Source organism: Anolis sagrei, chromosome 1 (assembly GCF_037176765.1).
Source record: "Anolis sagrei isolate rAnoSag1 chromosome 1, rAnoSag1.mat, whole genome shotgun sequence".
Classification (NCBI taxonomy): Eukaryota; Metazoa; Chordata; class Lepidosauria; order Squamata; family Dactyloidae; genus Anolis; species Anolis sagrei.
In genome coordinates this window covers 43,607,121-43,622,061 of record NC_090021.1, presented here as the reverse complement: position 1 = coordinate 43,622,061, position 14,941 = coordinate 43,607,121, and the positions used below count along the sequence as shown (strand labels likewise).

Here is a 14,941-nt window from a genome sequence, read left to right as displayed (position 1 = left end):
CCTGGCAGTGGGTCCGTGGGTGATTGTGGAGCCCTATTCTTGACCTGCATCTTCTCTCACAGTGAAGGCATCAGTTTCCAGGTGGAAGGCAGTCCTGGTTGGGGTTGGCTTGACATGCCTTCCTCTTGGCATGTTTCTCTCTTTCACCCTCCATTCGTGCCCCTTCAAACTCTATAGCACTGCTGGAGTGCTCAAGGGCCAGGACTTCCCTTTTCTCAGTGGCTATGCCAGAGTTTTTAAGGTTGGCTTTGTGTCCGTCTTTAAATCTTTTTTCCTGTCCTCCCAACATTCCATTTTCCGTTCTTGAGGTCGGAATAGAGCAACTGCTTTGGGAGGCAGTGGTCTGGCATCCGGACAATGTGACTGGTCCAGCGGAGTTGATGGCGGAGGACCATCGCTTCAATGCTGGTGGTCTTTTCTTCTTCTAGCACGCTGACATTTGTCCGCTTGTCTTCCCAAGAGATATGCAGGATTTTTCAGAGGCAGAGCTGATGGAATTGTTCCAGGAGTTGCATGTGGTGTCTGTAGACAATCCACGTCGCACAGGCATACAGCAGGATTGGGAGAACAATAGCTTTATAGACAAGCACCTTGGTATCCCTACGGATGTCCCGGTCCTCAAACACTCTCTGCTTCATTCGGAAAAATGCTGCACTCGCAGAGCTCAGGCGGTGTTGTATTTCGGTGTCAATGTTGACTTTGGTGAAGAGGTGGCTGCCAAGTTAGTGGAAATGGTCAACATTTTCTAATGTTACACCATTAAGCTGTATTTCTGGCATTGGAGAGGGATTGGCCAGTGACTGCTGGAAGAGCACTTGGTTTTCTTGATGTTTAATGATAGGCCGAGCTTCTCGTATGCTTCTGCAAAGATGTTTAGAGTGGCACATAATCACATAAAGTACTAAGAGTTGGTTATTACCTTTAAAATGTACCGGGTCCAGGTTACCCACACTTAGCCAAAAGTAGTCAGACCATTACCCCAAGGATGTTTTCTTCATCCCATCCCCCTAGACTGTGAAATAACATGTCAGAAGAGATATGTCAGTTTAACACTATCTGAGTTTAAATCAATAATATAAACCAGTGTCTTCCCCTAGGCCTATCCAAATTATTTCAAATTGCATTTCTCTAGTATTTATTGTATTATAGTTTGTCATGTTCACTGTTAGCTGTCGTAAATCTCTATGTTGGGAGAAAGGCAAAATAAATAATAAATAAATAAATAAAGGAAATACATATATACTTGAAGGGTATGCATACAGATAGTTGGAAAGTGTTTCAAAAAAGTTAGTAGTTGGATGTGATTCTTTTGTACCACAAAGCTCCTGAAACATTCCTGAGTGCTCTTGTATGTCAGATATGTATCAAACCTTTCATACATTTTAAAGTAATGTGCTTTCAGTCACTACCAGGCTGTTTAGCTATGTATATTCTGAAAAGAGCAAAAGTAATGTGCACAGGGTTTGAAGCATCTAGTTTAAAAGAATAAAGAATTTTATCAGTCAGTATTCATAAGTCATTAATAGCTATAAGTAGTTCTGAAGCAATAGCAATATTTTTCCAAGCATGCAGTTTTTTAATATTGCAGGGTCCAGAGGAGGATCAAGAACCAGAATCAGAATTGAGTGTAACCCAGTTGAAAGAATTGCGTAAGCAGCAGCAGGCCAAGTTAGAGAAAACGATGCTGGGTGATGATTCTGATGAAGATAAAGATGAAAAAGAAGAACAAAGAAATAAAACCAACCAGAATACTGATATGAGTTGTTCCTGGGGAATTGGTAAGATATAATTCTATGTACCATGGAAGTATGAATTCATTGTATTTTGTCTGCTTCTATATCATCTTCTTCTTCAGTAGAATTAGACATCATTTCTAATGTTTGTTTGACAGTGGGGCTATTAAAAATCTGTTCCAAGCTTAGTACATGCATTTTCCATCTTCCCATTAATATTGGTGTGGCATCTATCTACCATATTCCTAGATCGCACTCTGATTAGCACTTGTTCTGGTTTTTAAAAGAACTACTTGTGGTGTAGTGGCTTGAGTCATGGACTATCACTTTAAATACTATGCTTCAAATTCTGGCTCAGCCATGGAAATCTACCGGGTGACTTTGGGCAAGCCACTCTCTCTCAGTCTCAGAGTCAACACAAATTAGAAATGACTTGATGCCGCACAACAACATATACTCATCTAGCCATCCTTCTCATTTTTAGGACTCGATGGAGCTGGATCCTACCTTCAATCTGTAACTGTACAATATTGGTAAACTGAAAGGGCCATCTCCTTAGCTTTCATTTTAAGCCTATATCTTACAGAAATGTTGTCTTCCTTATGCATAATAAATGAATCGACATCATACTGTCTTTTACTTCTGTTCTGATTACCAATTTTTACTGTCTTTGTTTTTCAGGGGAAGATGCAGAGGAGGAGGAAGGTGAAGAAAACCCAATTGCCATTGAGTTTCAGGAGGATCGAGAAGCCTTTTATTTGAAAGATCCAAAGAAGGCATTGCAGGGGTTTTTTGACAGAGAAGGTATGTGTGTGGTCTGTGATACTTTTTCATGTTTGGTGGTGTACAGCTGTATTATATTCCGTTTCATTTATGTTATACTGCTTTTAACATTTTGATAATTTGTATCAAACACTATTAAAACTGCAACATATAGAAGAGCTGCAAAATATACTTAGTATGCATCCTTCAAAAGAAGTAAGTCTAGGAAAGGCATTTTTTGTCTTAATTCTTAGTTTGCTTACCTATATCCAGCCATGTATAAACTGTAGGTAATAACTTAGAACCTTTATTATTTCCCTCGAAATAAGAAAGAGTTGAATGTTACCCATGTACTGAAGACCATAGTCTAGTCTTCAATGGCCAGTCCTGAGCATGTAGTATAAATATTTAACAACTTGGTAAACAAGACAGAGCCATATTTTCAGAACTTTAAAGTCATCCTGATATAAACAGATGCATAATGTTATCATGCTCTGTATATATCTTCCTACCATAGCTATACCTTAATAAATATTTTTTGTTTCTTTAATATTCCACTGTAACCATTTTACATTTTCTTATTCAGTGTTCATTCAAATTCTTTGCTATTTTCTGCTGGCAATATTGCATAATTTGCATATATTAAATTGTAGATATTCTTTCCTTCAAGTCTTACCCAGCTTTCTATATATGACATGTTTTGTGTATAAATTGTACAGATAAAATGCATCTATTTTCTGACCTGCTTATCCTTACGAAACCATTTTGTTTCTCCATATTCTGACAGGATAACTATCAGTGCAATCAAATCTTGTGATGTTCCCATTTCTTTTAGTGCAATCCATAATTTGATGTGATCTATACAATCACAGGGTTTGCTACAAATTGTAACTCACATGCTGGTTTTCATCTGAAGTTATTTGGTGTGCTCCATTAGCCACTATGTGTTTACAGTGTGATTTCTAGTTCCTCTTTCTTTTTTGAACCCAAATTGATTGTCTGGCATTTCTCACTCCATTTCTCACATGAAAAGTCTTTAATGTAGAATCTTGAGCTTCACTTCACTTGCATTGGAGATGAATGCAGTTGTTTAATCCCTGATGTCTCCTTTCTTATGGATCAGAATGCATAGTGAGAATTTCCACTCTGTGGAACATTGTTTTGTTTTAAATATTAGTCAGCATATTATTGTTAGAATTTGAATCGGTTCTGTGTCTTGATCCAGCTATGTAGATATCACATCTGTTCTGGTGAATTATTTTTTCCCAATGTTTCATGAGCAACTTCTACTTTATTAAATAATTCTTCCTAGAAGGAATCAGTAATGCTTCTGTTATATATGTGTTGTTCTGTGGCTCATGTAGCATCCTTACTCACAGTTCAAATTGCCCTTGTATTTCTTTAATATCGTGGAAGAGGTATCTTGTTCTACATTTTTTGTTGTCAGATTCTATTTCTTTGGATTATTTATTTATTTATTTATTTATTTACAGTATTTGTATACCACTCTTCTCACCCCGAAGGGGACTCAAAGCGGTATTATAATATTTCTCACTTCCTATGTGCAAGTCACTGAGCAGTGTTATTCAGCAGTTTAACACTTTTACTTCCAGTTTTTGTCTGTCATTTAACCATTTAAAGGATTTCAGTTGTGTTGAAATTGTTTACAATATCCTGCATCTCCTAAATGAGTAATGTGTGACAAGCACCATAATTTATCTTGGGTGTTGCTGAGAAGGCTAAGTTCTAAAATTTAAATTAGATTTTAAGCTAAGGCTACTTTTTCTAGATTAAGCTTCACTTTGGTTAAAAAGCCATGAAATATTTGAAATGTTTCTAAAGCTTTGATCCAGCAAATATATTTCCCCCTGAAAGTATAACTTCCCTCAATATGATTGAATACAGAGAGCTTCATAAAACAATTTCAAAATGAGATCTAGACTTGTCCTTGAGTTAATGGATTAATTCAGGACTTTGTTCCAAAGTAGTGATTCATTTAGTGTAAAATTATATGAATACTTAATGTTGCTTAACCATTAAATACATATTTTGAGACATTTATGTCAGCCATCTGGAAAAGAGGCACTTCAATCTCAATCCATATAATTAAATTCCTAAGGACTTTACAATAGAGTAAATATATATGGTAGAGTGATTTGCCCAGTGTAATTGGGCTCTCTTATTTTTGTAGAGAGAAAAAGAATCCAGTTGGTAACATGGACTTGTAATCAAGTTCTCACTCTGTGTTTTTCTTTTCAGGAGAAGAACTAGAATATGAATTTGAAGCCCAAGGAACTGGCACCTGGCTTTGTAGGATAAAGTATGTATGCACATATACTGTAAAATTATTTTGTATGCATTTGCTTTTCTTTCAGGGCACATCTGCACTGACCACATGCATAAGTTTCAAATTGGCATTGAAGAAAATGGTTTCACTGTGCAGATGATTACATGGGAAATCATGGAACCAGTTTGTGACCTGGTTGATGGTTTCATAAACCACAGAGCACTGATGTGCATTAAGGGCTTCCTTCATGCACATTTGTGGGAGTTTGTTGTCTGGCAGCCACAGTTTGAAGCTAGCTTTCTATTGTTAAATTCAAATGATTAGTGTGAATGAGGCCTCTGTTAGTGAGGATGTGGAAGCCAGTATATCCCATACATCTGGAATTCGATTTGTGCACAGGATCTGAAACATGCAAAGATTGAGCAACCTTATCATTAATTATCTACTGCACTCTGCTCTCACGAGAAACAGAATTGCTCTCATTTATAAATGAAGTATATCTATAATAGGACAAATATTTTTGAAAGCATGTGGCCTTCCAGATGTTATTGAACTCTGAACTCTGCATTGCTAATCATATTTACTTGTAATTGAGTTGACAACATTTGGGAAATGTGTGAAAGTCACACATGGTTTGTACAATTTCAACTTAGTGTCTAACATTCTACATTGGGGAAAAAACTTTTTCTAAGAGTTGCACATTCAGCTGCATTTGTGCTATAATAGTAGCTCTATTTTACTTCTTTCAATCATGTTAGAGAAAGATGATATTATTATTTTATTTTTTACCCGCATCTCTTCATGACTCGAAACAGGTTACAAAACAATTAAAATACATAAACAAAGCAAAAATAGATTAGACAGATTCCCAAATAGATTGCTGCAATGCCCTCTACAGGTGGTGGCCATTGAAGACTGTTCAGAAGGTGCAAATGGTTCAATAGGTGACAGCCAGATTGCTCACCAGAGCAGCGTACAGGGAGCACACATCACCCCTACTGCGTAAGCTCTACTGGCTGCCAGTTTGCTACCAAGCACAATTCAAAGTGCTGGGTTTAGCCTATAAAGTCCTAAACGGTTCCAGCCCAGCTTACCTGTCCGAATGTATCTCCCTCTATAATCTGCCTCAGAGGTTAAGATCATTGGGGAAGGCACTGGTCTTGATTCCACCCCCTCACATGCCCAACTGGTGAGGTTGAGAGACAGGGCCTTCTCAGTGGTGGCCCCTCATCTGTGGAACTCCCTCCCCAAGGAAATCAAGTCCGCCCCCTCTCTCTTGACCTTCAGAACAAACCTTAAGACATGACTGGGGGACCAACCTTTCGAGGAGTAATTATAGCAGTGCAATAATGATAATGATTGATATTTGGACAAGCCTGGGGCCACGATTTGAATTTGTGTTATTTTAATTGTTGTTTTAATAATTGATATTTTGACTGTTTGGGTTTTAATTGTATTTGTTTATTTTTGGATTGATATGTGTTGCCATCAAATCGGTGTCTGTTGTAAGGCCACCCTGCTTACCCTAAGGGGTGAGAAGGGATGGGGTACAAATGTGGAAATAAATAAATAAACACTACAAATACACACACTAAAATGTACCTCCATAAAGTTACATACCAAAATGTATTTCTTTTAAATACATATTAATATGTAATCCAATCTTTCCTGTGGGATGAGTGATCTTATTTGATTAGAGTTACCAGTGGTTCGAATCCAGGGAGCAGGGTGTTAGGCCAGCGCCTGCCAACTAGCAGTCTGAAAACATGTGAATGTGAGTGAGTAGATCAGTAGGTACCTCTTTTGCAGAAAGGTAACAGTGCTCCATGCAGTCATGCTCTCCACATGACCTTGGAGGTGTCTCGGCTTGGAAATGGAGATGAGCACCACTCCCCTGTGTCGGACATGACTAGACTTAATGTTAAGGGGAACCTTTACTTTTTATACACAGTATAGTACTTTCAGGTTAAGGAGCAAAATAAAAGGGAAAAGAACACAAAAAACACGGGTTTTTGTTATGGAATGAATCTTCACACCAATCCCGTAATGTTTCTTAAAAGTGGGATTGTCTCCATGGCTGATGCGGCTGCATTTTAAGGTCCTTTTTACTTTTTCTCAGTTAGAAAAATGAGCAATCACAGTAAACTGGGAACTGTGTAATGAATGGTTTGGCAATATATATCCAGTGAAATGTGGACACATGAAGTCAGTGGAGGCATTCTCTCTCTAAGTAGGCAAACACTTATGCTTTGTCTGAAATCCATAAACTGCTGCTAGTCAAAGGCATTCTTGAAAATGTCAACAATAAAACTCCTACAGATTTCACAGAATTTATTTTGAGCTACTTGTAGACAGGCTGAGATTATGCCAAAGAACAATTATGACCATACACACGCTAACACAAAGCAGAAGTTTGGATCATTATTGACATTGCTTTGTATTGTTGTCTTCTGAATCAAATAGACTCCCTATAGATGATGCTTCAGGGAAGCAGCTTGTAGCAGAAGCCATTCATTCAGGGAAGAAGAAAGAAACACTGATTCAGTGTGCGTTGGAAGCCTGCAGGATATTGGATGCCAGAGGGGTGTTGCGGCAGGAAGCAGGTACATTGAGTGAATTTATAAAATTAAATTTAAGAGCTTTGTGCTTTTTAAAAACACACAAAATGAATGTATTAATAAAAATAGTTATATCCTGTCCTCTGTTTAAAGATCTCAGGGCAACATACTGTGAAACTTATCTAACTAATTTAAAGCAGAATAAACATTAAATGTTATTTTAAAAGCTAAAAGCTTACTAAACTGTTTATCAATTTAAAATAAGACAGATTAAAACATGTTAAATAGTTCTAAATGACTTACCACATTTTTCCTACAAGAAGTTCAGTGGTATGCATGATACCATCTGAATTTGTTGTTCCAATAGCTCTTTGCAGATTTTCAATCTGTATCCATTTTGGACTTGTTTGTGCGTGTGTGTGTGTGATGTGAAGTTAGTTGTTTATCACTAAACCAAGGATGCAGATTGATTGCGGACTTCATTACTATTTTGCTCTGGAATCCTTTGCCTACGTTTCTTTCAGTTTCCCGTAAAAGAAAAGCAAAGAATTGGGAAGAGGAAGACTTTTACGACAGTGATGATGACACATTCCTTGATCGAACAGGTGTTATTGAGCAGAAGCGGCTGAACAGAATGAAAAAGGCTGGAAAAGTAGATGAAAAACCAGAAACCTATGATTCACTGGTAAGAGCAGCTACAGGCAGTAATCCATAAGGCTTGGCTGACCTTGATAATTAAAAAAAATCTCACTCTACAAAGAATCATAAAGCAGTAACATGTTTTGTTGCTTTCTGAACTACAGATTCAGACTGATTGGGAATATTTTTATTGTTAAAAAAACTGAAAGACTGTTGCAAAGCTGTCACGTATCCTTCTGTCTCTCCTGTAGGTTGCAAAGTTAAGTGAAACTGAAAGAGAGCTCGCTGAGATTACTGAGAAGTTGAAATCTTCAAAAACAGGTAACATCTCCCTTCTATGAAAACTGGGGAAGGTTAGATGGGAGCAAGGCATATTGTTTGTGTATGCATATAGTAAAGTTTTTGGGTCAGTTAAAATAGAAATCTAGATCATATGAGAGTTATTTTAGATTTACAAACAATAGAATATGCATAAGATCAGTTCTTATTGGATGTAGGGCTTTTTGATGATTTTCAAATTACTTAGGGCACAAATGGACAGAGCACAGCCTGCAGGGTCCATGAAACTTCAAACACTACTTTTTATGTCCTCAAAGGTCCCCACCAGTTTCCCAGAGTTTTCCCACCCACCTACTCATTTCTCTTTAGACACATATTTTTGGCAAAGATTTCCCATTTTGTAAGTCTGTGTGGATGATGCCAGGTTGCCATTTTGAGTATTTGTAGTATGGAATGCTGGCTTTAGTGGCATAGTTTCATATGCCTACCCTAGTGAACAGACAAATCTGAAACTTGGGTTGTTGTTATTTTCTCTCTTGTTTTGTTGGTACTCCATTTTTCTTCTCTTGATTAGGTAATATCTCTATTAAGAGAATAATATGTTGCTTTTTAAGCAACATACTAAACAAGGTTTTTTTGTTACTTGAACAAGTATTAGAAATAATTATAAAACTGGATTTGTATGGTCAGTAATATATTTTTGGTAAATCTGATTGTGTCAATTAACCATTTCTTTCCTTTGAATAAAAACTTGAATAACCTTGTATCTAAATAGTAGAATGGCATGACTATTTTGCAAATATTACTTCTTGTAGCACAATCCCAGCTGGCAGCTCAAGATTCCTTGGATGAATTCATGAAAGAAATAAAGTCTGGCTGTGCTTTAGACAGTGTGATGCGTAGAAAGCTTCACTTGCGAACCTTTGAACTGAGGAAGGAACAGCAGCGTTTGAAAGGACTGATTAAGATAGTTACACCTGCCTCAATGCCAGAACTCAGATCACAGTGAGTAGTTGTTGTCTTTATTATATAGGCTGCCTTTCCCCCAGAATTGGGATGCAAGGTAGCTTACTAATTAAATTAATCACAATATAATTTTAAATAAGCCAATAATTTAAAAATTGAATGATTAACCTTTAGTATCAATTTTACAGCACTCTAATCACTGAACCCTGTCCATTTTGCGCTCTAGCAGTTTGGTGTTTTCACTGCCAAAATATGTGGGATAATGTGTAAACATGATAACAGTCTGGCTGTAGCATTGGAACATCTCAAAGAACATAATGGGGTTGGGGATGTTACTTAAAATGTAATGCTGACTAATATGTATCATAGTTTCTGATTCTACTAACATAATGCTGAACCCTTTGTATTTGAGAATTCATGCTTGGGAGGGGAAGCATGCACAGTGCTGTGATTTGTCCCTGATGGGTTATGTTGTGTTTACTCTGGCTTTAAAAAGCGTGACATATTTGTAATCACCCAGTGAATAGTTAGGTTCTAGCTTTCCACAGCTTTATAAAAATACTCCTTTTTGTACACTGATTTCTGTTTTTTAAATCACCTTTAGCCTTGAGAATGAAAACCTAGAAACACAAAGCAAGCCTAAAAAGCTAACTTTACCCCTGTTTGGGGCCATGAAAGGAGGAAGCAAGTTCAGACTGAAAACTGGAACTGTAGGGGTAAGTTAAAGGGTGTGCATGTCTTTGGAATTGTATCCTCCATTGTAGAAACTGTTACTGTTTTAGGTCTGTTGTAATGGGTATTTGAAGTCAGCCAGACTACATTACTTCTACCTTCTCCCATTGTAGGAGCAATCCAGCCTTTAACTTGTTTTGAGATATGTTTTTATAAGATTTCCAAAATGTATTTATTATATTGTTAGAAAAAATGTGTTACATCATTCTTATTACTCTAAATTGCCAGTGTCACCATATGATCTTTGTTATAATTTCTTTTTGACACACAGAAGTTGCCTGTGAAACGTCCTGATGTACCTGTAAATCTATTAAAGATGAAAGATGAAGGATCAGAAGAGGAAGAGGAGGAGGAGGAGGAAGAAGAAGAAAAATATATAGACATGAATTCAAATCAAGAGACACAAACTCCAAAGACAGAAATTACCGCACAAGAAATGGTTAAACAGGACAAAGTTCTTCCCAGCTGTTCTTCTCACTGCAGTCAAGACATGGAATCCATTAGTGATGGTTATTTAACTCTCACATTTTCAATGTACTTGCATATTAACTGAGGTTGTAAAAAAGTAGACTGTACTATCTTTTTTACATGTTCTCTAGCTAAAAACTTAATTTTGATCATTTTATTAACAATTTATGAAAATCCCAACCAAGTTTTTTCCATAGTAGTGTAAAAATGATGGGATGTAATATAGAGATGGACACAGGAAGACTTTTATTTCTTGTTGCTGCTGCTGCTGTTTCATTGTACCCCACTTTTTCTCTGATAAAGAGACTTAAAGCAGCATAGTCTAATTTTAGAGACAAATTTCAATGAACGGTATAGTTTGGAGACAAATTGATTTTGAATACTAACTCAGAGGGAAGAAAGAAAATGTATGTGCCCTGTCTGCCATACACCCTTTTTCTCTTACCAATTCTAGCTTTTTTGCCTCCAAGTCCAACCCCTTTTCTCCTGTATATTACTGTTAGCTCTTTATTGCTTAAGGCAAATGCACAGGAGGGAGAGTGTGGACATGACATTACACTTACCCATCTTTCAGGCAGCTACTAAATCTCAGATGACGCTGGAGGCTGCTCTGGTTTGTCTCAAATAGTTGGTGTTAGACTATATGAACTATGGTGAGCACATTTAGCAGCACTACTTTTAAAAATGTTTTAGTTCCTCCTGAACAAGAATATTCAGGCAGGATTTTTTAATAATCAAAAATAAGTTCCCAGTAGATGTTGTTGTTTGGACATTTAGCTAAAACAGTGATAATGTGGTAGTAATCTAGCCTCATTGACCTATAATTAATGCAAGTAGATTAAATTTTCTTACCAACATAAAAAATTACTATTCTGTAAGTTTCCAACTTTGTTGTGCCCCACTTTGAGCTGATAGGAGAGGTGGGTAACAAATAAAATGTATTGTTATATGTTGTTGTTGTTGTGGTAGTTCAGCCTAACTCTTGGACTCATGTACACACACATATACATATTTGGTTGTTGTTTGTGCTTTTTAGTTGTTTCTGATGTAAGGTGATTCTAAAGCAAACATATTCTGAGATTTTCTGGAACTGAGAATATGTGACTTACCCATTGGCTGATCAGAGAATTAAATCCTGGTCTCCAGAGTCATAGTGAATTATTATTATTATTTGAAACACAACAAGATGACCCTACAGCAGACAAGATCACTCTGCTGGCTGTTGTATTGGATAACACGTCGGACACTTTCCAACTGTCTAGGACTGTGTGATGTATCGGCAAATGATGCGTGCAGATCCCAGTAAGGTGGCCTTCTGCAGCTGGCAGATGGTAATTTTGTCAACGCTGATTGTGTTTAAGTGCAGGCCTATTATTATTATTATTATTATTATTATTATTATTATTATTCACCTCTCTTTGTGGCTCGAAGTAGGGTACAACATGGTTAAAATATAGAGATAAAACACAACACTGTTAAAATATACAATAACAAATGCAGATTAAATGCAAGTTAAAATTCATGAGTTAAAATTGACCTGCTGGAAAATATAGGTCTTCAGTGTGTCTTAAATTCTGACAGCTAATTTAGGCCTCTTCCTCCACACCTCAGCATGCCCCCTGCCTTAGCTATTTACTTCTCAAATTAAAACTTCCTGGAAATTTCTCATCCCATGTGACTTCGTAAAAGTATTGTTGCTTATATTATGCAAAATGTGTTGTTAAAGAGATTTGCTTTATTGGATGAAATAGAAAATAGAATTATGTTGTTCAGAAAGAAAAAGGCAGGTAATGATTAAAAGGCATTAATTTCTTTACTTTTACTAATCCTGTGCTCATTTGTGCTCAAATGATCTCATTTGTTAAATCTCTTGTGTCCTGCTTTACTTTTACAGAAATGACGTCTCAGTCTGAGCCTTTGAGTAAAGACGCAATAATGCCAGAGGGCAAATGTCCAGTGGATAAACTGCAGAAGAAGCCGCATGGTGAGCAGTGCCATAGAGTAGCTTCCCTGTTGAGCTTCCCTGGCTGAGTGCCTGTAGAAGATTTTTTTAAAAATGGCTGTCCTCATAATAGCTAATCAAATTCTGCTAAATTGCATAATTGGTGAAAAAACACTGTTGGACTCACATGTTACAAAATTTAAAAGGAAAAAGAACCATTAAGTTATTTTAACTTTACATTTTAAAAATGAGGCGAGATTATATTAATTGCATTAAAATATGAATCAGTTACTTAAACATTCACTTTCTAGAGAGAGAAAAAATATATTTTTAAATATTGCACTGCTGCTTTTTCTTCCTGATTATATATAACCTGAGATAGCAAAATACCTAAGGCAGGGATAAAGATAGAGTCACAGTCCTCTTTCATATTGGCCACAAAGTTCTGGGATGGATTCCCTTAAGATACAAAGACAGAAGAGCTACAGTGCTCGCATTTGCAGCCTCTTAGCTGGTGCCCTTCTCACATATGGAATCTATTTGCTTGAACTAACTGCATTAGCTTTCCTAAAGAAATTAGCATTAATAACATGGCTTTTCCACTGTTTTTTCCTAGTGTTTCAGAAGCCTACAGAAAAATCCCAAAGTAAGAAAGCTAACAGTATAAGTAAGGTGAGTTGGGAGAACTAAATATTTAATTGGATAGAAGCTCTCAATTGCATCTAAATTCTTCTGGATTTTCTTTTTTAAAAACTCAATTAAAATAATTGTTTAATACTGATGCTGTGGTACCTTTTCCTTTCCAGTACTATACAGGCCAATAGATAAAGTGCTTCTCATTTTGGAAATTAGCCCTTTTATGAAAGCTGTTGTTTTCATTTATATCTCACATTTTGCCTTTGTCACAGTTTATAATACTACTGAGAAACAAACAACCCCTGTTTTCTGAAATACAATTAGTTTTTCGTTGGGTAGAATAAGTCACCCTAAATCAAACTCAAAGTTTTAACAGAACTTTAATTTTACAAAGTGTCATCCAGGCGATCCTTTAATCTAGTAAAATAGAGATTTGAGAGATTGTATTGATAATTCATGGCTTTAGATCAGGCTTGCTTCCCTCTCTGCCTCCCTGACTTTTTATTTGCAGCAAACCATAATTTGATATTAAATCCAAACTGGAAAGATTGCTTAAACAATATTTTTCTTAAAAACTATAGTTGGGAATCAGTTCCAGGCTATGGTTTGGCAATGCATGTGAAGCAAGAGAGTAGCTTCAAATCCTCCAGTTTGTCATTTGCTTTATTCATTTCCTATCATTGGACCCCCCCGGTGGTGCAATGGGTTAAACCATTGTGCTGGCAGGACTGCTGACTGACAGGTCCAGCTCCCCATGCGGGGACATGAGAGAAGCCTCCCACAGGATGGTAAACAACAAACATCCGGGCATCCCCAGGGCAATGTCCTTGCAGACGGCCAATTCTCTCACACCAGAAGTGACTTGGAGTTTCTCAAGTCCCTGACACGAAGAAAAACGATATAGTTAAAAGAACAATGTATGTTTTGTCCTACAGATTGGAGACAGTGTGTCCTCAAAATACCCAGAAGATGATCCAGACTACTGTGTATGGATGCCACCAGAAGGTAATTCTGTGAAAGATGGGGTAAAGTTAGGTTATCAGATTTGACCCGTGTTTACAACAGATGAGACGACAAAGTCCTGGATCACTTGAATTAAAGGAAATATAGAGATGGCTGCCTAAAACATTCTGTAGCCACAGATTCTGTGCTCAAGGATTCAATGGCCATTTGAAGGCAACCATAAGCCTGATGTTGCCCTCAATGAAAATGTGCTTGACATCCCTGCTGTAACATCTTCTCTTAACTTTACCATAGAGTATAACACAAAAAGTCGTAAGTCAGCTTTCACCAACATAAGGCTTTGTTTAGGGCTACAGACCTCAGTAACCTTAGCCAGCATGGCCATGGCCAGGGAAAGTAGAATTTGGAGTCCAAAGCAACTGGAGGATACTTCTTTGGGATCTAAGTAATTATTGGGTTTTTTCCTAATGACTTCTGTTTCACTGTGGGTAAGCCACACTCCTTCCTATAAGTAGAATTTTAAAATGCATACATTTTTCTTCTTTTGTTAAACAGATCAAAGTGGTGATGGCAGAACTCATCTGAATGCAAAATACGGCTATTAAACTTCAGTTGGTGGACTTGGAAAGCAGGAAACTCTGGCACATACCAACTGTTAAAACTTCATGCAACACACTTTCTGTTTGCTCTTTTTAAATCTTGCCCGTGAACAATTATCTCCCACTAGGCGTGAATTTGTGTATATTGTGTATCAAAATGTATATAGATGTGGAAAAATGTGTATTTACAAACTAGGTTTACGTACAGCAAAATGTGTTTTTATATAATAAAAACTAAAAAATGAATGAATGAAACTTTATTTATAGCCCGCTCTGTCTCCTCAAAGGGACTCAGGGAGGCTTACAACAAAATACACAATGGCAAACATTCAGTGCCAAAAGCAATATATAAACAAATCTAAAACAAACTACAAGAG

General features: G+C 36.9%; 1 protein-coding gene across 2 annotated transcripts in view; it reads left to right on the top strand.

The window, feature by feature from the left end:
* SLC4A1AP (solute carrier family 4 member 1 adaptor protein) overlaps positions 1-14,941 on the top strand; it is a 16,426-nt gene extending 1,485 nt beyond the window's left edge. The window contains exons 2-14 of one of the 2 annotated variants that reach the window (XM_060754104.2): positions 1,589-1,778; positions 2,415-2,537; positions 4,755-4,815; positions 7,246-7,385; positions 7,865-8,025; positions 8,231-8,300; positions 9,074-9,263; positions 9,829-9,940; positions 10,228-10,465; positions 12,319-12,408; positions 12,983-13,038; positions 13,938-14,007; positions 14,521-14,941. In XM_060754104.2, the coding sequence (XP_060610087.2) occupies positions 1,589-1,778; positions 2,415-2,537; positions 4,755-4,815; positions 7,246-7,385; positions 7,865-8,025; positions 8,231-8,300; positions 9,074-9,263; positions 9,829-9,940; positions 10,228-10,465; positions 12,319-12,408; positions 12,983-13,038; positions 13,938-14,007; positions 14,521-14,570 (1,551 nt within the window). In that variant the 3' untranslated portion in view covers positions 14,571-14,941. Of the gene's footprint in view, positions 1-1,588; positions 1,779-2,414; positions 2,538-4,754; positions 4,816-7,245; positions 7,386-7,864; positions 8,026-8,230; positions 8,301-9,073; positions 9,264-9,828; positions 9,941-10,227; positions 10,491-12,318; positions 12,409-12,982; positions 13,039-13,937; positions 14,008-14,520 lie in introns of those variants that run through there. The other variant, XR_009629951.2, reaches the window with a different exon arrangement.